Source organism: Podarcis raffonei, chromosome 10, assembly GCF_027172205.1.
Source record: "Podarcis raffonei isolate rPodRaf1 chromosome 10, rPodRaf1.pri, whole genome shotgun sequence".
Lineage (NCBI taxonomy): Eukaryota > Metazoa > Chordata > Lepidosauria > Squamata > Lacertidae > Podarcis > Podarcis raffonei.
The window spans coordinates 30,346,681-30,369,264 of NC_070611.1; the positions used below are offsets into that span (position 1 = coordinate 30,346,681).

General features: G+C 39.5%; 2 protein-coding genes across 6 annotated transcripts in view; one reads left to right on the top strand and one right to left on the bottom strand.

Annotated features, from left to right (window-relative positions):
* Positions 1 to 22,584, bottom strand: part of PPM1H (protein phosphatase, Mg2+/Mn2+ dependent 1H) — a 233,822-nt gene that overhangs the window by 79,071 nt on the left and 132,167 nt on the right. The gene's annotated exons all lie outside the window — the stretch shown is intronic.
* Positions 1 to 22,584, top strand: part of MON2 (MON2 homolog, regulator of endosome-to-Golgi trafficking) — a 54,848-nt gene that overhangs the window by 5,315 nt on the left and 26,949 nt on the right. For 4 of the 5 annotated variants that reach the window (XM_053405877.1, XM_053405880.1, XM_053405881.1 and 1 more), the window contains exons 2-15: positions 1,179 to 1,242; positions 7,809 to 7,936; positions 9,323 to 9,454; positions 10,473 to 10,602; positions 11,507 to 11,604; positions 12,501 to 12,626; positions 13,636 to 13,830; positions 14,503 to 14,627; positions 14,956 to 15,095; positions 16,398 to 16,551; positions 17,820 to 18,055; positions 18,702 to 18,783; positions 19,653 to 19,834; positions 20,903 to 21,015. In XM_053405877.1, coding sequence (XP_053261852.1) covers positions 1,179 to 1,242; positions 7,809 to 7,936; positions 9,323 to 9,454; positions 10,473 to 10,602; positions 11,507 to 11,604; positions 12,501 to 12,626; positions 13,636 to 13,830; positions 14,503 to 14,627; positions 14,956 to 15,095; positions 16,398 to 16,551; positions 17,820 to 18,055; positions 18,702 to 18,783; positions 19,653 to 19,834; positions 20,903 to 21,015 — 1,905 coding nt within the window. The remainder of the gene's footprint in view (positions 1 to 1,178; positions 1,243 to 7,808; positions 7,937 to 9,322; positions 9,455 to 10,472; positions 10,603 to 11,506; positions 11,605 to 12,500; positions 12,627 to 13,635; positions 13,831 to 14,502; positions 14,628 to 14,955; positions 15,096 to 16,397; positions 16,552 to 17,819; positions 18,056 to 18,701; positions 18,784 to 19,652; positions 19,835 to 20,902; positions 21,016 to 22,584) is intronic. The other variant, XM_053405879.1, reaches the window with a different exon arrangement.

Below are 22,584 nucleotides of genomic sequence, written 5' to 3' on the forward strand. Positions count from 1 at the left end.
TACAGAAGCCCTTGAAACAGAAAGAAATTTGAACAAGTTGTTTATTATATTAGACATGTTAGCTTCTATAAGTTTCTCACAAGGTTGTATTTGAAAATGTTTATAAGAATATATGGTTTTAAAATTGGACTACATAGAATGTCATGAAAACTTACTATTTAATGTTAAATACACAAAATTCTCAGGTATCTTTTTTCTCTTTGGTAAAACAGAGCGATTAAGTACTTTATTAATTTGCTAACAATGCAGTTCTATACACACTTAACTGGTCACAACTTCTATTAAACTCAGTGGGACTTACTTTTGATTGGAATTGAGCTATAAAATCTTGCAACCCTGGTTTCATTTAACTTTTTTTTGTAGCAGAACTTTGTTAGGGAATACATAAAGTAGAACATTGTGGCATTCTAGTTAACTTTTCAGCTGAGTCAAGAATGTTTTAACATCTTTTTAGTTACAGTACCCTTGTTGGATTTTCTGCTGAGTTAGCCAAGAGAGTTGTGTATTAGGTTTAGTTGGCATCTAATCTGTGTATAAGAAAATATAGACTGTGCTGATTGGTGCATGCACGCTATCTGTGTAGACACAAGATTCATATTCATTTCTACCTCTCTGAATGCCTTGGATATTGTGTGTGAAACATGAATGAGATCAGAAAAAATAGTTTGGGTTGCCACGGGATGTTCTTAGACAGAAATTGTGTATTTGTTATGTTTATCCTTTAAGCAACTTCCATGCCAACACCTCAGAACTGTGTTTTTTTAACTAGGCGTTTATTGAACGCACTTGGGTATATCATAGGGGACCTTAAAAAGTGAGAAAATTTGCAAATAATAAAGAGATAACGATGTGAAGATCTTAATGCGGAGACGGGAGTTGTAATGAGACACGGTTGTTAATACATCACATTCTGGGCCATTGAAATATGCTTTCATGGGAAGCATTTCTGCCACAAGATTTTGCAGGCATAACAACTTTAATTTCACTTCTGTTAAATGAAGAATTGCTTTCATATAGTACAGTCTGAGAAGTGGCTTTTAGATTGTAAGCCTGAGGTCAGCGATGACTTACTACTGATTTTAGTAAGCTGCTGTGGGAGCCATTTCAGCTGAAGAATAGGATAAAATGCTTCTAAGAAAAAACTAATATATTAATAATCTCTTGTCTTTTCTTTACAGGCTGCTGAGTCAGGAATAATAAAAGTAAAAACGATAGCTGCACGAAACAGTGATGTCTTGTCAGGTAAATATTTGCAAACACCAAAAATCCTAATCAGAAAATTTAATTTGAGTCTCTTTAAATCAAAGCTTTGTGTGTGATTTGGTGTTGAATATCTTTAGTGCTTTTAGAACATGAAGATAATAATAGTCTATGGGTTTTCAATAAAAGTTATGACAGTGTGCTAGTCCAATTTTTCATCAAAGCAGGTGAAATATATACAGTTATCAAAATTCTGGGATAGTCTTTGGTGTCTGAAGCTCCTGTTTGAATCCTCACTGATTTCCAGGTACTCAAGTTCAGGGAAAGTTTACACAGCAAGCACCTGTTTACGTTCTTTAGGATTCCACCTCATTATCTGCACCCCTCGTGTGACTGGGAGCAGCAAACTATGATTCCTAGCTTAGCATTTGATTTGAACTGGGTATAGAGGGTTGTGTCACTCCACAATGTGAAGCCAGTGGCATGCCATGCAAATGCATCCATTCCCTCTTGTAAGAAAGCATTAATTACCTTCCTAGCTCAACCAGCTGACCCCTCCCTGCCCAATTTTGTAAATGAAGAGGGGCAAGGATCCAACAGTTGTTGCACAAACCTTACCAAATGCTCTGTCCACGCCCTCAGGCTGCAACAACTGAAACCTGTCCAACAACATCCAACAAATAAGTGCTCCAGAATTGCCTGCTCTAAAACCTGGAGTCCAAGTTCCAGTGGATGCAAGTGAAATTATCCTCATAATGCCTTGCAAACAGTCCCAGGCTCTACCATGTGCCTAGGCCCACAGGTAATAGGCTTTAGCCACCCAGAACAACTGCACTGGATGACAAAACTGGGGCACAGAGGAGAAGTAAGCTTACTTTGCCACCTTGAGATCTACTGAATAGTCTGACCTGAGCACATTTGCTGTGATTTCCCCCCACCTGCTCATTCGCTTAATAGTTCTCACTCCAGAGCATAACACAGAGCTCTGCTTACTTTGCACGTTGGGAAAGGGTGTTCAGACTCCCATGTCACCTTCCGTGTTTGGCAGAAGAGCCAGCCTTGCCAATTGGAAAGCTCCCTAGAGCCCTCCAGAAAACCATTCGAATCCATTAGTCTCCAGGAGTTGGCCATTTTAATAAGTCCTCCACTCCTGCAGTTTTAGAATTCTGTAATTCTAAAACACAACAGGAACACCCCCACCCCAGTTTATCTTCTCCCTTCTCAACCAAGGATGACAAATAAAGAGTGTGCCCTGCTACAAATTTTGAGCTACGTTGGGGCAGCCCCATGGGTGTCATGGTGACCCTGAGTATGCTATTTGCCAGAATATGTAGAAACACACTCCTGGAGGTATGGTTGTATGATTAGGAGTGACACCAATCTTAATACAGGATGCCCACCCTGCTTTTTTGTGTGTTTTAGCTATTATTGGTGTAAGTTAACATAGTGTACAGTGTCTTGTGCCAAACAAAGCACAGGACTGGATGCAATTCAATACCATCCTGTAGAGGACAGTCTTCTGGGGTTGAGGGTATATAATTTGTCGTGGCCCATAGATTATTTTGGGTTGTATACCCCCTGTTCCTTATTGTGTTCTATGTTTTTTACTGCTATTTGCATTATACAAACAACAACAACAATAATGTATTATGTTACTGTATTAGCTGTTACTGAAGTACTCAAAACTTATAGTTTGACAAACATTTTATAGATGTATGTGCCCTGTTTCATGAGAGAGATGCTGCAGGAAAATGGCTTCTGCAGACTAAGCCAATATGCACATGTCTGCTCTTCCCCCACCCCAATTCCAAACTATCTTATGGGTCATCCAAATGAAAATTGATGTCTCCTTCCAGTTGAACAGCAGAACAAAGAAGCAAAATTGCTGGTGATATGGAGAAAAGGATGTGTTGCTGCATGGATGTGTTTGGAGAAGTAAAAGTGATAGAGAGGACCTCTCCAAAACATTCCTCCCACAACTCATTCTGTGAAATTTAATGGACAGTAAATGAAATATTGCCAGTTTCAGCCTTTTTCTTTAGTTATATTAATTACTGAATGAATCTATGTTTTTAATGTAGAATTTTAGGGTAACCAAATACAATTTAATATATTGCTTGTAACTATAGAGAGAGTAAAATATCCCCAAATCTCACAGATTTTGAAACTGCTTCTTATGATGTTTTGCAAACTGGAAGTGAAGACAACTGGAAAGAGTGTCTGTAGGAGTCAGAGATAATTTTGTATTGGTGGCAATAGTGGCAGTGATTTGAAAGTATACAAAATTCAAATAAATTGTGTACTTCCCTTCCTAAAGCTAAGTAGCTCTGAAGATCTTCCAACTAGTACTTAAATTGGAGCTTATCTGGATACCCCATGCCCACTTCTTAAACAAGGGCTAGGAAATGTCTGGCCTGCTGGTCAAACTTGGCATTCCATGAAATTTGGTCCACAAGACTTTTTTCACCACCTGCCCCACATCTGATGCTTTACATGGGGCAGGTGACGTCATGTATGGGGCAGGTGGAGATGTGGTTGCCAATGCACAAATAGGAGGCTTGTGCATCACTTTCACAATCACTTTCAAGTACACCTCTCTATTCTGTCATTCTGGAAAGTATGCTGCTGATTGGAAGCCCTGTGCAGCGATCTTGGTAATGCCTGCAGAAATCCCCTTGTGCTGGGGTTCCCAAGTGCCTGTCAGCCACCCACCCCAGTCAACAACAGTCAGAATTAGACAGGCCATAATGCAAAAATATAAAGAATTGCCTTAGGAGATTAAAAAAAAACCTGTAAAAAGAGTTTACCATATATGAGCCCCATTTGCCCAGTTCAGCAAGAAGTTGCCAGAACAGGAAAGTGTTCACCAACTTTCCTCTCCCACCTCCCAATAATTTGCCCATTTTAAAAATTTAACTGTGTTCTCATGTGTACCTTGCTCCAATATTGTGGTAGTATTATATGAACTTTGAATTATTTAGATTTTATGGAGGAAAATGTATGATATCACCAAGGACACCTAACTCACTTTCCTGGAAGTGAACCCTATTAAACGCAATCTTTCCTTTGAGATTTACCTGTTACCATATTCATTCCAGTTACCCAATCTGATTAGTTTTATATTCACTCATATTACTGTTATGAACCAATAGACTTTGAAAAATGCTTTATTTTTCTATTCCATTTCTTCCTGTTCACTGGTCCACAACCAGTATCTTAAATAACTAATTAAGATTAGAAAAATATTTCTCTTGTTGGTTATTATTCTTTTAAATGTTGCACTAGCAAGTCTTAAGCATTAGTGTCACCAGAGAAAATATTTATAGTTGCTTCTGTGTACTTGAGAGTACATGAGTACAGAAGGGCAGGGGCAGGTGGTCTGTTGCAACAAAAATGATGCCACAATTAGTTTTTATTGTTTAGATTAGTTGATTTTGAATAATTACTCTAGTATTACTTAAAATCCACTCATGTTGCATAAGAATATACTTTAGAATAGTTCTTGCCCTATTTTTTCACTTTAACACTTCTATTTAATTTATTTTTCTTTTGTTTTCATTGCTATCATGAATGCTGACATAAGTGGGAAAGCTATGACAGGTAATGTCAGCTATAATCCAAACAAACTTGCACTAAGAGACAGAAGCATCTCATCATATCTGTTCAAAGAACTAGATAGCATACAGTGATTTAGTGTATGGAAGACAGTTGCAGCCTCACAAATATCATTATGGACAAGACTTACAACTAGTAACAAAACTCGGGATTAGTCTTAAAATACATAAGCAACCTAGAAAACAGCAACAGTGGAATTCCACCCACACCCAGTATAAATTTTTATGACATAATAGAACCTCAGAAACCAATTTGTACTGAGTCAGACCATTGCCTACCACACTGACAGCTCTTTGGGGTTTCAGACAAGGGACATTTCCAGTCCTACCTGGAAATGCCAGGGATTGTTTTGAAACCTTCTGAATTGCAGAGCAGATGCTCTACTACTGAACTATGGTCCTTTGCCCTAATTAGGGAGAATAATTAGCTAACTAGACTTCAAAGGGGACACGGGTGGCGCTGTGGGTAAAACCTCAGCGCCTAGGACTTGCCGATCGCATGGTCGGCGGTTCGAATCCCCGCGGCGGGGTGCGCTCCCGTCGTTCGGTCCCAGCGCCTGCCAACCTAGCAGTTCGAAAGCACCCCCGGGTGCAAGTAGATAAATAGGGACCGCTTACCAGTGGGAAGGTAAACGGCGTTCCGTGTGCTGCGCTGGCTCGCCAGATGCAGCTTGTCACACTGGCCATGTGACCCGGAAGTGTCTGCGGACAGCGCTGGCTCCCGGCCTCTAGAGTGAGATGAGCGCACAACCCTAGAGTCTGTCAAGACTGGCCCGTACGGGCAGGGGTACCTTTACCTTTTTAGACTTCAAAGATTATATGCCTAGAACACTAATACAGTAGCACTTGGAAATGCTTACTAGTACTTTTTATCTATATCCTAGTACTTTAATTTACATTGTACAATTCCTCTTTAAACTCAACATTATTTACAAGGCGCTGTGGGTTAAACCACAGAGCCTAGGACTTGCCGATCAGAAGGTCGGCGGTTCGAATCCCCATGACGGGGTGAGCTCCCGTTGCTCGGTCCCTGCTCCTGCCAACCTAGCAGTTCAAAAGCACATCAAAGTGCAAGTAGATAAATAGGTACTGCTCCGGCGGGAAGGTAAACAGTGTTTCTGTGTGCTGCTCTGGTTCGCCAGAAGCGGCTTAGTCATGCTGGCCACATGACCCGGAAGCTGTACGCTGGCTCCCTCAGCCAATAAAGCGAGATGAGTGCCACAACCCCAGTGTCGGCCACAACTGGACCTAATGGTCAGGGGTCCCTTTACCTTTACCTAACGCTTTTAGGTTTAATGGCTGCCTTGATAAACCTGTGAATAATCTTCTAAGACACGATACATCTGTGCATTAATATAGATGCCTTCACTGCTTACATTTTCCTAGAAAACCAAATCAAGATTTCTCTTTTAAAAAACAAACAAACCATACACAGTTTGAGGCCTTTCACTCTCTCTAGGCTTTTCAAGTTTCAAGTAATTGCATTCTGATTTGAAATGGTATTTTGTATCGTAGAATTGTAGAGTTGGAAGGGACCACGAAGGTCATCAGTACAGAATCTCTGTTACTGTTTCTAATTAATCTGCTGTAGTGTCACTGATAATACAGAACTGGGTTGAGGGGTTATATAACTGATGCCCCTTTGGATTGTTTCTGTAGCTCAGTATACTGGATATTCCTAATAGAATTCTCAGTGTTATGGGCTATTTTCTGTTAGTGTACTTTGCTCTGTTGCACCAGCAGATGCATCTGCTCATCAAGGGGAGGAGGTAATTTGGACTGATTTTCCTGATGAACCTAACACCCTCCCCCAAACTGTTCTGGAGGATTGAGGGACCCTCAGAACATATTTGGGAGAGGAAATAGGCAAAAGCCACTTCCCCTTCTCCACCATGAGCAGATGTTTCCTGCTGGATCAAACTTCCTTGTGCTTGTGCAAGAAATAGACTATCACCCTATAGTACCTAATAAGATTCTAGAAAAGAGATGCATTTCATACAACATAATTTATGGATACCATTCTTTACCAGCTCAGAACTTTGGTAAACTTCTGTCAGGGTATACCCACTGTGTGTATACTTAAGTGAATTTTGAGTGCTGAATCCTGCTTATTTGCCTAAGAAGTGCTTGTTTTAATTACCGGTAGTTTCTTCAGCTAGTCTCTCTCTCTCCCCACCCCATCCCCAGTTAGGTATAAGACAAAATACTGAATACTGCTTAGTTGTAAGACAAAAATCTGGTTTAAAATTTCCATGTTTGGAATCAGAAGTGTATATACTTCTGCAGTAGCTATAGTTTTGAGAGTTGTATATTGTACTCACTGTCAAAGGATAAAATTCCAGCTAGAGTTTAATATCAATGTATAATTTAAAACTATAATTCCTATAGACTCACTATGGGTATCTTTGAGAACCTGGCACATGTACGATTTTGTAAACTAGGCTACCTTTCAGTTAAATTAAATATTACTATACTGTGCAAGCAGTGTGTTCACATAGAGCAAGTATGTTAAAACAAGTCGGCTGCAATTAAGACTTGTACTTTGAAGGAAAGGAGACATCAAATAATCAGTCTTCTGTTCCATAGTACTCTGTTCAGACTCTTGTATTCTTGTGCAATGAACATAAGGATGTGTTGGATCACAGAGCTATCTTGCCCATGACAAAATGGGCACATGGGAGAGTCAGTAGAATATTGCATATGGTGTATGAGAATGGGGTAATTCAGAGGCTTGGAAAGCAAAGTGAATGCAAGGAGTAAATGCTATGCAAACAGGCAGCTGGAAGACGATTCAGGCAGCTGCTCCAAAAGGTTCTTACTGTGGATATAAAATTAAAGTAAAAGTTCCAAATTTGTAACTCTTTCCATCTCTTTTATATATATTTTCCATGAAATATCACTTTAATTATATTAATCTTCAACAGATGGTTTCTTTATTAATCAAAGCTGCGGTCTTGTGATATTGTATATATTTATTTTTTCTCCATCTGAAAGCCTTGAAAGAGAACAGCTCTGAAGTGGTTCAGCCTTTTCTAATGGGTTGTGGAACAAAAGAACCAAAGATCACCCAACTATGTCTAGCAGCTATACAAAGGCTCATGTCTCATGAAGTTGTTTCAGAGGTAAGACTTGGGGTAGTCAAGTAATGGTATGGAAGTGTTGCCTAATTTACATAGCTGAAGAATCATTAAAAAAATTAGAGTATCCTAATAAGATAACTGAGTAGGCATAGCCTTTAGGATCAGTGTAGATGTAACACTACCCCAGAGGGATTATTAGGGTTGGCTTCTTACAGGAGCATTCCCCTTCAGTTTTATTTTCAGATGAAATGTGGTATTTAGCATTATGAGAGTTAGTATGGTGTGTAGTATGTTGATTGTTGAGGTTAGAGGAGACTCACTCAGCCCTGAAGCTCACTGAATATTTTTGAACCATTTGCCAACTCTCACCTACTCTACAGGCTTGTTGTGAGGATAAAGTGGAGTTGGTAGGGGATGAGTCATGTGTGCTGAACTATGCTAGCGTAAAGGCAGCATAAACATATAAATATACCTACGGCACAATTTTGAGTCATGGTTAGAAGCTGGTACACAAACTACAGTTTAAGGTCTCTCTGACTAGTGTTAACATTGATGTTGGTGTAGCACAACTTGAAAACTGAGGGGAAGGGGAGGTGTATGCAAGTCACCCAGGAGAATTACACCAAGCCTTACACTTTAGGATTATAATGCAAAACGGTCAGCTGCTCTAGCTTTATTGAGGCTTTGGCTACTGGTACAACTTAACACTCACCCAGGGAATGAAATTCCCACACAAATAAAATTCTCTTCTCAGTGACCTCATCTTGTCTTGCACAGTGCTGAGTCCTCACCCAATACTGCTGCTGGTCCCATCACACTTGCTGATTCTCCCCAGCTTCTAAGCTCCATGACACCCTAGTATTCCTTTCTCCAGGCTATTAAGTTTGAGGAGTGACAGGTCAGGTTGTCCTCCTTGGGACCCTCTAGGGTCACACACAGTGAACCAGTCTCATGGTATTCTCTCCTTAAGGAGCTGAGCTGGAAGGAAAGCCTATTAGCAGGGTTCCCTGACCCTCCCCGCTGTCAGGGGAAGAAGGGTTAAGAGATTATGTGCCTTTGCTTTTTCCTCTGCAAGCCAGTCTCCCTCTCTTCTATGACTGCTGCCTCTGGGCTATTTAAGCTCAGTAGTTTCAAAAGTGCTTTGTTATTCCCAGGTGGTAGCAGCTTTTCCCTTCCCCACCTCTTTCTTGGGTAGGCAGAGTGAGTTGCAGCCCTGCTTCCAGTAGAGGTGGATTGGGGCCATCTTAAAAGGTCAGTCAAAGAAGAGAACATATTGCTTGAGGCGATCCCCTGCAGATCTTTACAGGGTGAAAAAGCATATTCAATATTTATTAAGTACGATGGAATTAATGATTGACACTTCTATAGTCATTTCCCCCCACATAGTATCTTGGCATCGAATAGCCCATCTCAATTTTTGTTCCCAAGGTTGCTGCTGGAAATGTTATCAATATGCTTTGGCAACTGATGGAAAATAGCCTTGAAGAACTCAAGCTTCTTCAGACGGTCCTTGTATTATTAACAACCAACACAGTTGTCCATGATGAAGCACTTTCTAAGGTAGGCACTGTATAAATCAAATTGTGGTATTTCATTATATGTTAACCAATAAATATGAGCTGATCTTGAAAATTCCACGATGAATCTTAAGTAAGTTTCACAGGCTGTCTTTCATTGTACACCAAAGGAAATATTCAGAAAAATGGCACACCGGTGTGGCTTATTTACACAATCCCTACAGGCCTGTTCAAGTAATACCTTAGCTTTGAAATTCTTCTCAGGAAAAGAATGAGAGTGATCCATGGTCTCCTATGTTTCCTTAATAATAGCATTCACAAATAGCAATATTAGGAAAAGGATCATTTAGGTGTTTCATTAGTGTGGATGAATTAGTAAAATCAGGGGGAAATCCAAGATTTCCCTTTTCCAATTGGCAAGTTGCCTTTTCTGGCAAATAGGAGAGTAATCCTTCAGGTGGGCATCATGGAAGAAAAGGACCCAAATATATTTGTTCTTCATCTGAGCTTTTGCCAAAAAAGTTTTCAATATCATTTTACACTTAAATTAGATTATAAATTAGGTTTCTGGGTAATGTAAAATGTTTTAAAGCTGGCAAAATAAAATGTTGAGTTAAACTACAAGCTTATCAAAATCATGCTGCAACTACTTAATCTCATCCATTAAAAGTTACGTCAGCTATGGTGATCGGATTATGCATAGTTTGGATCAAGTTTTCAGTAAAAGAGAGCTGCACAGTTGTGAGAGAGTGTCTCTTTGTATTATTGCTGTTTGTACTTGGCACATGGGTGACAATCAGAGGGGCATCCTTGAGGCATTCTTGACATGAAAGTGTTGAAGCAATCGTGTGACTTGTACATTATTATTTTTCTTTTCACATGTGAAGAGGCTTTTGATGAAACATAAAGGAGGAGCCAGTTTCCAAGATAGATGCATTTTAGGATGGCGGAAACTTAAACATCTTTAAATTCAACTTCATGTTTTAGAAACTTATAATTTCTCTACCTTAGCTTTGATTCTTATTTGGGTTGTGTAATGAGTACTGTTTAATTTTTTTTAGGCAATTGTCCTTTGCTTTCGGTTGCACTTCACAAAAGACAATATCACAAATAATACTGCGGCAGCCACCGTACGGCAAGTAGTTACTGTTGTTTTTGAAAGAGTCGTTGCTGAGGATGAACACTATAAAGGTGGGTATGTGTTTGTATTGCAATTAAAATATTACATAACATTTTGTACTTATAGCAAAAGTCTGTTTGCTATAAGTAGGTGGAGCCCAATATAGTAGTACCCTGATTCTAAAAGTAAATAGATTAGTGTATAGCGCTTCATCCACTGGCGGAGGAAGAGGAGTGAAGGGGAAGCGCACTGCCCCTGGCAGCGCAATCCCGGTGGGGTGCCATCGCGGCTGCCTCCCCCGCCCGCGCTGGGCGCCACACCCCCAGAATGCGCACCAGCCCCGCCCCCACCTGCTCTCCACCCCCCCGGTGCCGGAGCATGAAGCTCCACCACTGGCTTCATCTGAGGAATTTGGAGGGCCAGGTCAAAGATTATCCCATTTTATCATCACAGCAATCCTGCATAGAGTACGCTGAGATGAGTGGAGATTTCAGTCCAGGTCAAAATTCAGCACTCTATTAATGTGGAAAGTGTAATCAATAAAGGAAAGGTGGCTTTTGAAGCATGGATACCAATTTGTTCAAGTGTTACATCATGTGTGTTTTTTAATGAAGCTGTCTGATGTAGGCTTTGAATTGGCAGGTTGTTCAGTAACTGCAAGTCATGCTTTTTACCTTGTGTTTAGTTAGAGAAATGTGCTTCTTGATTGCCAGTCCTCTACTACATGCCTTCTGAATGGTACTTGTCACATCTCTGAAACTGGAAAAGTAACTAAATGCAACTCTGTTCTACCCGGCAGTAGCAAGAGGGGAGAGAGAAAGAGCAACCTTTTGGGGGAAGGTTGGTATCGACCACAAGCATCTGCTAAAACCCCCAAGTTGCTGCATCAGCCTTAGTTAATATATATATAAAATTGAACAGCCATGCATTTTTTCTTAACATTGTGTTTCTGAACTGGATCTGTGTTTTGTACAGATATTATAGAGCAACCGATAGGAATTCAAGGAAACAGTAACAGAAGATCTGTCAGCACCTTGAAACCATGTGCTAAAGATGCATATATGCTTTTTCAGGTATTGGAACTTACTTGAATTCTTGTCGTTCTTTTTATTGTATACAGTCTAATTTACGTACAAAGTTAAGCTTCTGAGATCAGTCAGTAGTCATTTACTTGCTGTTGTTTTGAGAGATAATATGATAATATGAAGAGAGAGAAAAGGTTAACATACACAGAGCATTCTTAATATTATGGAGGAAAAGCATAGCATGCTGGACATAATTCTTCTCATCTCTAGAAGCTATAGAGCTCAATATACAGAGGAGCTACAGAGATGGTAAAAGGGAGCAATTTGAGAAGCTAAAAGTTTGGATAAAAGTCAGGATAGTCTCAATGTTTTCAGAAACTTAAAAAGAAACAGTACTATCTAACTGGTGGATTTAATTTGCTGGACAGAATAATGAAATTAAATACTGGAAAGGCAAATGCAATTTCTTAACAATGGGCTGATTCTGATGTAATGCTGGTTCTAATGCAATGCAAAATCATGGAGACTGGCAAAACATGGGCTTGCATTCAGCACTTGCCTCCTTTCCAGATTTAAGGCAAACTACAGTTCATCATCATCTGAACTATGATTTACCCTTCTCTGAAAAACAGGATAAAAATGAAGAACAGACCCTGTTTCTAGATTCAATTTGCAAGGCAATCACAAACTATAGTAGGCTTCTTTAGGCAAAATAGTACCTTGCCTCAAACCAGGAAGGGATATAGAGGATTGTGTATGTGAACGAGGAAGGAGTAACTGAAACTCAGACGTGTTAATACCAGAGTATGGTTTGACGGTATGTCTAAAAATTCCATGTGGTGAATTACATGGCGAAGTAGAGACTGGGTGAAAATTGGGGGGGGGGGGGTTTCCAGGCTGATTCCTGAGAATAAAAGTACAAGAGTGTTGTTGGTTTTTTTTAGGATCTTTGTCAGCTGGTTAATGCTGATGCACCTTACTGGCTTGTAGGCATGACAGAAATGACCCGGACATTTGGTCTGGAACTGCTTGAGTCAGTCCTCAATGATTTCCCGCAAGTATTTTTACAAGTGAGTGCTTTTGTTTTTAGAAAGGGGAGGGGAATTTCAGCTACAAAGACTTTAGAAACTGTATATATTGTGGTTGGGGGTCCTAACTAGACACCTGTGAAGGGAAGGGCTCCTTTTCACAGATGGGACCAATATCTGCGTGTGGGATCCACTCCTGGAAAGTGAGGGAAGAGGCCATTTTTGCTAATTTCCCCCCATCCTCCTGCGCTGCTTCTTACGCTGTTCCATAGCTCTTCCAACCTTCCAGAGTTGATTTTTTGGAAGCACGAGGGACTACTGGAGGGAGGGGGAATTAGTGAAAGTTGCCCTACTGCAGGCATAGGGGCTACAACTCCCATGATCCCTACTGCAGGTTTTGGGACTACAACTCCCATGATCCCTAGCTAACAGGACCAGTGGTCATGGGTGATGGGAATTGTAGTCTGAAAACATCTGGAGGGCTGAGTTTGCCTATGCCTACCATACTGCCTCATTCACTGACAGGAGCTTCATGTGAGCAAAACTCAGCTTGGGATGCTCCTGCCAGCAGAAGCTCAGTTAAGATCCAGGCCTTTGTTTCTGAAATAGGAAAGACTCAGCCATTTTTGTTAACATATCTTTGGCATCTGTATGATTGGTGCCTCTTAACCTAATACTTAGATTGTGTTTTGGTTAACTTTAGAGCAACAGAATGAGCAGTACTACCCATGGGGGGATTATCTAAAGGGCAAGGGGGCAATGGGCAGTGCTGGAGTGTGAATGACCATCAGACATTAAAAGTTCATCAATGAATCAAGTCCATCAATTTTGCTTCCCCACCTTTAGTATCAAAGGGGTTACTGTGGAAGGTTGGTGAGGTCCCTAGTATAAACCTATGTGCCTAAACTTTAATGATTTTTATACTGTGTGTGTGTGTGTGTGTGTGTGTGTGTGTGTGTATATATATATATATATATATATATATATATATATATATATATATATTTAAAAAAATTAGTTAGCCTTCTAACAGTGTCCTTTTATTTTCCAGCATCAAGAATTCAGCTTCCTCCTTAAAGAAAGGGTCTGTCCACTAGTGATAAAGCTCTTCTCACCAAATATAAAATTTAGACAAGGTTCCAGTACTTCATCTTCACCAGCACCAGTGGAAAAACCATATTTCCCGATCTGCATGCGCCTTTTGAGAGTAGTTTCCGTTTTGATCAAACAGTTTTATAGTTTACTGGTAAGAGGACGGTTTTAATATCACTATTATGCACAGGATAAGTCTTAAATACCATGCAAAATGTGGTTTCCCCCCCTGAATTTTAAGGGAGCTCAATGTAGAACAGGTTTCTTCACCATCTTTTCTCTTAGCTGTCAGCATACAAATAATCCCTGGTTATGCTAAGAAATAGTCACACCAATAGTCCTCTGTTTGACTTGAGGGAGGTGAAACTGCAGACACATATGCCTAAAGAGGACTGTGGCAATACTGTAACGCCTTGATAACAGAATAACCTAAGGATAATGCTTCCCCTCAATCTTTAGCTGTTCAGAAATTGTTAGGCTACAGAAAATTATTTATTCCACCTCTTCTTTCCTTCATATAGCCTCTCAAAGCTCAGCTTGTTCCTTTGCCACCACCCTCTTGTTCCCACTGAGCCTGTAGCTAAGCCTAAGAATGTGTAACTGGAACAGCAAACTATTCCTTTCCATTTTACCCCATTCTCCCCTTTCTCTAGGCCCCCCAAGTGTTATTAGCTTCCTTGCTATGGGACTGTGCCAAATAGCCCTTCTCCCAAAATTGCAAGTGCAAACATTTGCAGGGAGGGGCCCTGCCTTATTAGCAGAAATTCCGTGTTAAGGATGCCTTGTTCAGAATTTTCTTTTAACTAATAAAAGTATTTTTGTTTAGGTAACTGAATGTGAGATCTTTCTATCATTGCTTGTGAAGTTTCTGGATGCAGACAAACCTCAGTGGCTAAGAGCTGTTGCTGTAGAATCGATACACAGACTTTGTGTGCAACCTCAGTTATTAAGGTAGTGGAAGTATATTAGCTGATATACCATATACCAATTAAAGTAATGCTTTCGATAAAATATTTGGATAATTGAAATAACAGTGCACAGGTATTGTGTTAGGTGTGCATGTATACAAATAGTGAGTCACTGATTTTAATATCCTTAAATTTGTTTTAAATTCTAGAATTTAAATGTTGTCCTGTAGAACATGAAGCCTTTCTGTGGCTACCACATACTTTTTCCAATCAGTATAAGAAAGAGTGTTTCATAATGCAGAGTCACTGATGAAGTCACAAAAGCATTTTCTAAATAACTGCATTTTTACTCTGTCCGAATTGTGTAACAGGTCCTTCTGTCAGTCTTACGATATGAAGCAGCATTCAACTAAGGTATTCCGTGACATCGTGAATGCTCTGGGATCATTTATTCAGTCACTGTTTCTCGTACCAAATACAGGGAATGCATCAGCTGCAACAAACCAGACAGGTAAACTAGACCCTAGGACTATTTTGAGCCATTTATCAATCATTCCCTCTTAGGAGTACTGGTTTCAATAAACATTTTATTCATTTAGCTCAATTAGTACTTTGAGTTGTATTCATGAGAATGATAACTTGATCATTCTTGCAAATGGTAAAATAAAGCCTTTTAGAAGAACTTGCATAGAACCTTACTCTGTAACTCTGAATGGAAGGCATATCATATCAAACAGTTAAAGCTGTCATATTTTTTAAACCACCATACCAGCACCCAGGGCCAGGACACCCATGCAGCAGGTTCTGGATAGCTACCTTTTCTTCCTCAACAGGTGGAGGTGTGGAGGCAGCATTTCTCATTTTCCCTCTAGTGGCAAAATGCCCTGGGCTAACCCTGCCAGCGCCTGTTTCAGCAAATACCTCAAAATCTTAATGCATATGCTGCATCTCATAACTTTTGAGTGGGTTAATTTGCTAATATTTTAAGTTTCTGAGTTCTGAGTGACTTTAGCTTTTCAGTGTAGCTCCACTGGTGTTGGTAAGACCTCTTTAATGAAATGCAAGATGCACTGGGAATGGTTGGCCAGGAGGGGGCATTCAAAACAGATGGATAAAACATTGTTTGAATAACCTTTGCTTATAGGAATGTTGTCTTAATGATATTAAGAAAAAGGGTTCCCGTATATACTCGGGTATAAGCCCAATTTTTCAGCACATTTTTTATGCTGAAAAAGCCACCCTCGGCTTATACTCGAGTGAGGGTCCTTTTGGACTGCTCCTTCCTCCTTTGCCGCTGGCAGTGGAGGAACAAGCAGCCCCATGGCAGCCCTTTCAGGCTGCTTGTTCTTCCTCCTCCGCTGCCGCCACCACCAGGTTTGTGGTGTGGTGAACCGACTTATACTTGAGTCAATAACAAACAAACAAACAAATTTCTTTCCAGTAGCACCTTAAAGACCAACTAAGTTAGTTCTTGGTATGAGCTTTCGTGTGCATGCACACTTCTTCAGATACACTTCAGTGTATCTGAAGAAGTGTGCATGCACACGAAAGCTCATACCAAGAACTAACTTAGTTGGTCTTTAAGGTGCTACTGGAAAGAAATTTGTTTGTTTGTTTGTTTTGAGTATGGCAGACCAACACGGCTACCTTTCTGTAATTGAGTCAATAAGTTTCCCCAGTTTTTTGTGGTAAAATTAGGTGCTTCAGCTTATATTTGGGTTGGCTTATACTTGAGTATATACGGTATTTTGCGCTTAACTAATTAAATTAATATTGAAGTGCAGTTAATTCCCCCACTTGATTCACTGTATAGGAGGAAGTGTGCCTGGTGGTACAGCCTCAGCACAGACCAATCCCGGAATGTTAGGAATGGGTGGAAGTGTGACAGTCTTGCCTGCTTTTGAATACAGAGGAACCTGGATACCCATCCTCAGCGTGTCAACACAGGGCAGTGCTAAAGCAACCTAGTAAGTAAAGTGTTGATCTTTAAAACCATGAATTTGCCACATCCTAAGTAGTTGTAACTGAGCAGGAATATGGAGAAGATCTGTTCTGGAAACAGCCCTGGGTAGCATCAGGCAAGTGCTACCCTGGTGGGCACTTGGAGTCGTTCTGATCGTGTCTCTGTGTATTGGTTTCTTTCATGATTGTGCCTCAGATCTGTTTCTTCTCCAGATGGATTAGAAATTACTTTTCTGTGGTGCCCTAACCTCCTTTCAGTACATATTTCCTCTGGTTTCTTATTAGGCTCTATTTATTTGGGTTGCTGTTCAAGTCTTGGGATGGTTTATAATTATAGTGTGTTTCTTTAGTTATGACAGCAGAAGACAAACATAACTGTTAAAAAGTACCTCCGATGACTCTATAGAATTACCAGCACAGATATATGTTGTAGTGTTGAATAATTTATATTTGTAAGGTAGATTTTTTTAAAAATCTGTATAAATACCGTATTTTTTGCTCTATAAGACTCACTTTTTCCCTTCTAAAAAATAAGGGGAAATGTGTGTGCGTCTTATGGAGTGAGTGCAGGCTGCGCAGCTATCACAGAAGCCAGAACAGCAAGAGTAAGAAGCAAGCCTTATTGGACACAATTGGCTCATGCACATACAGTGGTAAACAATGCTTTAGCGCTATGTGGACAAAGCACAATTATTCCAAGTACGTGAGGGGCGGAGGAAGACTTCAAACCACAAAACTGGCTTGTTTAGCAACTTATCATTGCTTAATTTAAACCAGGATTCTTGGTTTACATATAATGCTAAGCCAATCATCTTTAAAATAGAAAGGAATCTTGGCTTCCCAACTGTGTGGGTGGAGGAGGAGGAAGTTTGAGAGCCTGTTCCATTTTCAGTGAAGCTTATTTACGTAGTGCTAAAACATGGTTTAGTATTATGTGCAAACCAGCCCTCTGGCAGTAACTTCCAAGTAAACATACATAGGATTGCAATGTAAGTGAATACATCGGGGAAATATTTGAAAGGTTTAGGGAGCTAGCTCTCCTTTGAGCATTGATGTTTGGAGCAATTAACTATGATTGCACAGAATATACTAGTATCAGTGTAAGAAACCTCAGTTTTACAGCAATATTTCAGTTCTAATGTTAATCTTATATTTGGTTTGCTTTGCAAATTGTGATATTTGCAACAGAGTATTTTGTTAGCTAAGCAATGGGTGCCAAGGGCATATTATTCCTTTTGCTTATGTTTATTTAACGCCCCCCCCCCAATCTTAGCCTAGAGATGTTGGACAAAGTTGAGCCACCCACAATTCCTGAAGGCTATGCCATGTCAGTAGCATTCCATTCTTTACTGGATCTTGTCCGTGGCATCACTAACATGATTGAGGAAGAATTGGGACAGGTTGAAATGGAGAGTCAAGTAACAACAGCTGATACACAGTCTTCACCGACACAGTCCTCAGACCTGCAAGATTTTAATTCAGCATCCGACCAAACTGACAAAGAAACAGGTATGTGATAATGATTGGTATTGGTTAAGGTTAATAAAAGGAAAGTAATATAAAGCTGCTTACAGATGTATAGGACCTGGTGTAGGCATTTCTTTGTGTAGCTGAGCTCTACTTCCTCCTCACCTTCACTTTTTAACTGAATGTAAATTACTTCTTTCTTTTTATTGCCCCTCTTCCTAGTTTTTCAAAAGGAATGCTTGTTTTGGTTCTTACTCATCCCCATTTTTGTAGTTGCCTTGCATTAATATAATTTCTAAGAACATGTATATATGTCTGCTTTTTCTAAAAAAACCACTGAACTAAGGTGCCTAAAATAGTTTTTTGGGATCTTGGATTTTCTCTTGAAAACTTGCCTTGACAGACAAAGCTATAGTCCTCATTAGATAATTTGTCACACCTCCCAGCCAGGCTGTTGCTGTTATTCATGGCAGCCATATTTGACTCTGAAACTGTAGAGTGGAAAGATAGTCCAAGTGAACCCGGTCTGCCTTACAGCCTGTCTTGTACCAACTTACTGGTAATGTCTAGTAGACTGCAATGGGATGTATATATACTAAAAGAAAAATGCATCAGAAAGTGAGTCTGCTATACTGTATTAATGTTACTAAATGTTGTTTTAAAATTACTCTCATCCTCCTCTCCCAAGTCAGCAGAGCAGTTTGGGAAGAAATGGTGAACGCGTGCTGGTGTGGTCTACTTGCTGCACTGTCTTTACTTCTAGATGCAAGGTATTCAGTCAGTTTAGAATTACGCTTCATTCTTCAGAGCTTTCTGTTCTTACCTTGGGTTTGAAACAAGTTTGAAACCTAGAACCTCAACTGCACTGAGTACCGAGGTAGCAGAGTTCCCAAGGACTAAAGAAGACATAATTATACATTGAGGGGGGAAAGTATAAAAGATTGGATGTGACTCAGTAATAGATTTATTGGGTGTTAAGAATATTATATAGACCTTTTTTTCTCTCTGCAGTAATATTTTATTATTTACTTAGCTTTACAGTGCTTCAGTTATAAGCATGCATGGCACAGCTGTGTGGAAATGATTTGTTTTCTCTTAAAAGACAGCTTTATTTATTTATTCTTCATGTTTTTACAACAAACAGTTTGCTAATCAGTCAAACTGACTAATAACGGGGATTTAAAATACAGATAAATAGCAAATGAATCAGTTAAAAATATTGTTATACATTAAAAGTGTTAATCCCCAGTCCATTTACAAATCAATATGGTTTAGAAAAAAATCCTTTTTTTCTGCATTTCTGAAATGTGTAGATTTTAAGAATACAGTGTTATAAAACTGGTGTTATACGGTATTATAAAACTGGTGTTATTTTAAAAACTTGATCAGTTAAATGTCTCCTGCATCTTTATAGTAATTTTTTTGTCAGTGTTTTGTGACATTTTGGTTAGTCCTAGTAACCTGCTATGAATTTTTGATTCTACCCACACACACCCCAGGGGCCAACATGGCTGCTGATCCTTTTTGAATATTTCCATAGAATTTTTTCCTCATAGTAAATGTGTAAGCATGAGTGTTCCCTTTTCAGCTTCTTCTTATATGTGTCAATCATGCCTTTTACTTATTTGTACTATTTCAGCACTGATGAAGCTGCCACAGAAAATATTTTAAAAGCAGAATTGACTATGGCTGCATTGTGTGGAAAACTTGGTCTCGTAACATCAAGAGATGCCTTCATTACTGCCATTTGCAAAGGCTCCCTGCCTCCTCATTATGCCCTAACTGTGCTGAACACTACTACTGCTGCACTTTCTGGTAAATGTAAGGATATTATTTGGTCTTACTTTTCTTCTTGTAAACAAGAGCATACACAATTATAAGCAAACAGCCATAACATGGTTGAATATTTTTGCTTTTCCAGACACATATTTGATAAACAAGTGCTTGGCAGAATGGTATATGATGCTATGGAAGTGTTTGAGGTGAACCATAGTCTAATGTGAAATAATCTGGTCTTCCCTATCTACAGCCACTTGAGATATATCCTGATCCTGAAAGAGTAGTATTTTTTTTTCTTTCAGAGGCAGAACCACATTAACAGCCCACATGAGTCATCTGTTCTTCACCCCCTTTAAAGCCTTGCAACTTGATTTCTGTTATAGACTGAAAATAATATTTATAGCTTTAAATGTAATGGAAATTGTATTAAGCACTTTAAGTACAGCATAATCTTCATATCTGCCACAGACCGTGTGACTATAACCCATTTTTAAAAAGAAATGGCTTTTAAAATAGCCTTAAGAGCAACTATATTCACTTAATTTTTTCTAATAGATTTTCTTGGGTTTTTTTTTAATATACATTGGTGTTCTTTTCCTGTATGAAAATCAGTGATGTGTGGTGGAATTACTGAAAACTTTTTATTTTTTACTTTACCTCTTGTGATTTTTAAAGGGATTAACTATTTGCCCTTTTAGAAATAAATATAATGTATCAAATGTTACTTCTGTTACCAATCCTAAAAATAGTTTGGGGTTGGTAACTTAAATAAGTAAATTTACTTCTATGTGTGTGTATTTTCAAACTTCATTATCCTTTTCAGAGGCTTAGATGCAGGCTTTATTCCCACAGGCGAAGGCAACTTCTGAGGAGAGTTCTGAGGAGAGACTCTTCTGAGGAGAGTCAAGGGATGCTTCTGCTGGGGACAGGCAATTTTTACCAGCCTTTCCCAGAAATTCACAGCAGCAGGACCCACTCTCTTCCAGAGGGTTTGGGAACCTTTCTGAGTACAGTAGTATGAGAGGTGGGAATTGCCCAAAATTTCTGTCTTGGGAAGGTGAAGTCTGTATCTTATAATAGAAATCTTAGAATTCTTCTTTTGCTTTTTAGCATATTCCATCCAGGGGCAGAATGTTCAGATGATTAGTCCATCAAGTGAGTCTCACCAGCAAGTTGTAGCAGTAGGACAACCGCTTGCTCTCCAACCACAGGGAACAGTAATGGTAAAATATAATTTGTAAATATCATTTTCTTATTTGATGGTTTAATTTTACTAGACTTTCACTTTTATCTCAAAAGTCCAGTGACGCGTCTGCCCCATAGTCCAGCAGATATATTGGAGTGAGCATGTAGTCGAAGACAGTAATGCGGAATTGGATTTGAGGGACTTAGCAGGAATATTTTAGATGCATGCCGCATACCTAATTACCTTTGTGTGTCAATGAAATGTCCCACTGATTTCACTTAACTGAAAGGGCCTCCTCTGTGTCCAGTTTAGGTCACCAAAATTTAAGAATGTTAGCAATTCAGTTTATGTTGTTTAAAATATTAGCATCTAATTTTGCAGCTTTTAGAAAAGCACCCAGATTACAAAAAGTATCTAGCAGAATTCCAGTGGTTGATAACTTAATTTATGTGCAAAGATGGAGCCACTTAACATATATCATTTAACAACAACAACAATTCTATTATTTGTAGTCTGCCCATCAGCTGGGTTTCCCCATCCACTGTGGGTGGCTTACAGCATATGTAAAAACACAATAAAACATTGAAAAACAGACTATCTTATATCATAACAGCTTTCGGGATAAAGGTTGACTGTAGCAACAAAAAGATTATGGACAAGATCTGCACTCGCAGATGCAAAGGGATTTCCCCTTTCTCTCCCTCCCACATGTACTCTGGAGGGTCCTCCATTCAAAGCAGAAGTAGGGGAGCAGGGCCTGCAGGGAAAAGGACAGGAATGGGAAGTCTCATGTGCACAAGCAAGCTGCATGTCATCCTAAGCATGCAAACCTTAAACATACTTATCCCCTTAAACACACATTGGATTGTACTTGCGTTGCAAGTATGCATACATCATAACGTATGAATGGTGGCATAGAACGTGGTCTAAATATACCAGTCAGGGAGTTGTACATGGCAGCTTTCCAAACCATATGTCCAAATAAGAAATCTTGCATTCAGTGCTTTTCATGCGTTTTGAAGCAGACGTTCTTTTACGAACAAAAAAGATGTGAATCAGCATTTGGAATCTTGGCTTGTTTGCCATGGACTTACATTCATCCTATTTTCAGCAATATAATAATTACACAAAGCATTTATATAGGTTTGGGTGAATACTTCAGTTAATTTGTATTCACATTTCAGTTTATATATATCCCCAGATTAGAAACTGAAACATTCCCAGGTCCCCACCTCAGTCACTTTCAGGGTCTTTTTAAAGTGCATTCTCCTCCTTGAATGTCAGCCACTCACTTATGCAGGGACAAGTACGGGGATGCTTGGGGAACCCAGCCAGCTCCTGTCTTCGTAGCACTGTTTTGTTGCATGGCTATGCTAGAATATGACCTAATGTTGGAATTGGTGCTTATAGATAGATTATGGGCATGGCTTATGAACTTAGACATTTCCTGTGTGTCTGTTGTCTGCTCTTCCTCTTTGTACCATTTGTCTGTCAAGCCGCTTCATCCATGTTTTCCCCCTTAGTTTTCCTTTTTCACCAATCTACTATGAGGAACAGCCACCCAGCAGAAGCAAAATTTGCACCAGCTTCCTTCCCTTCCTCTCCC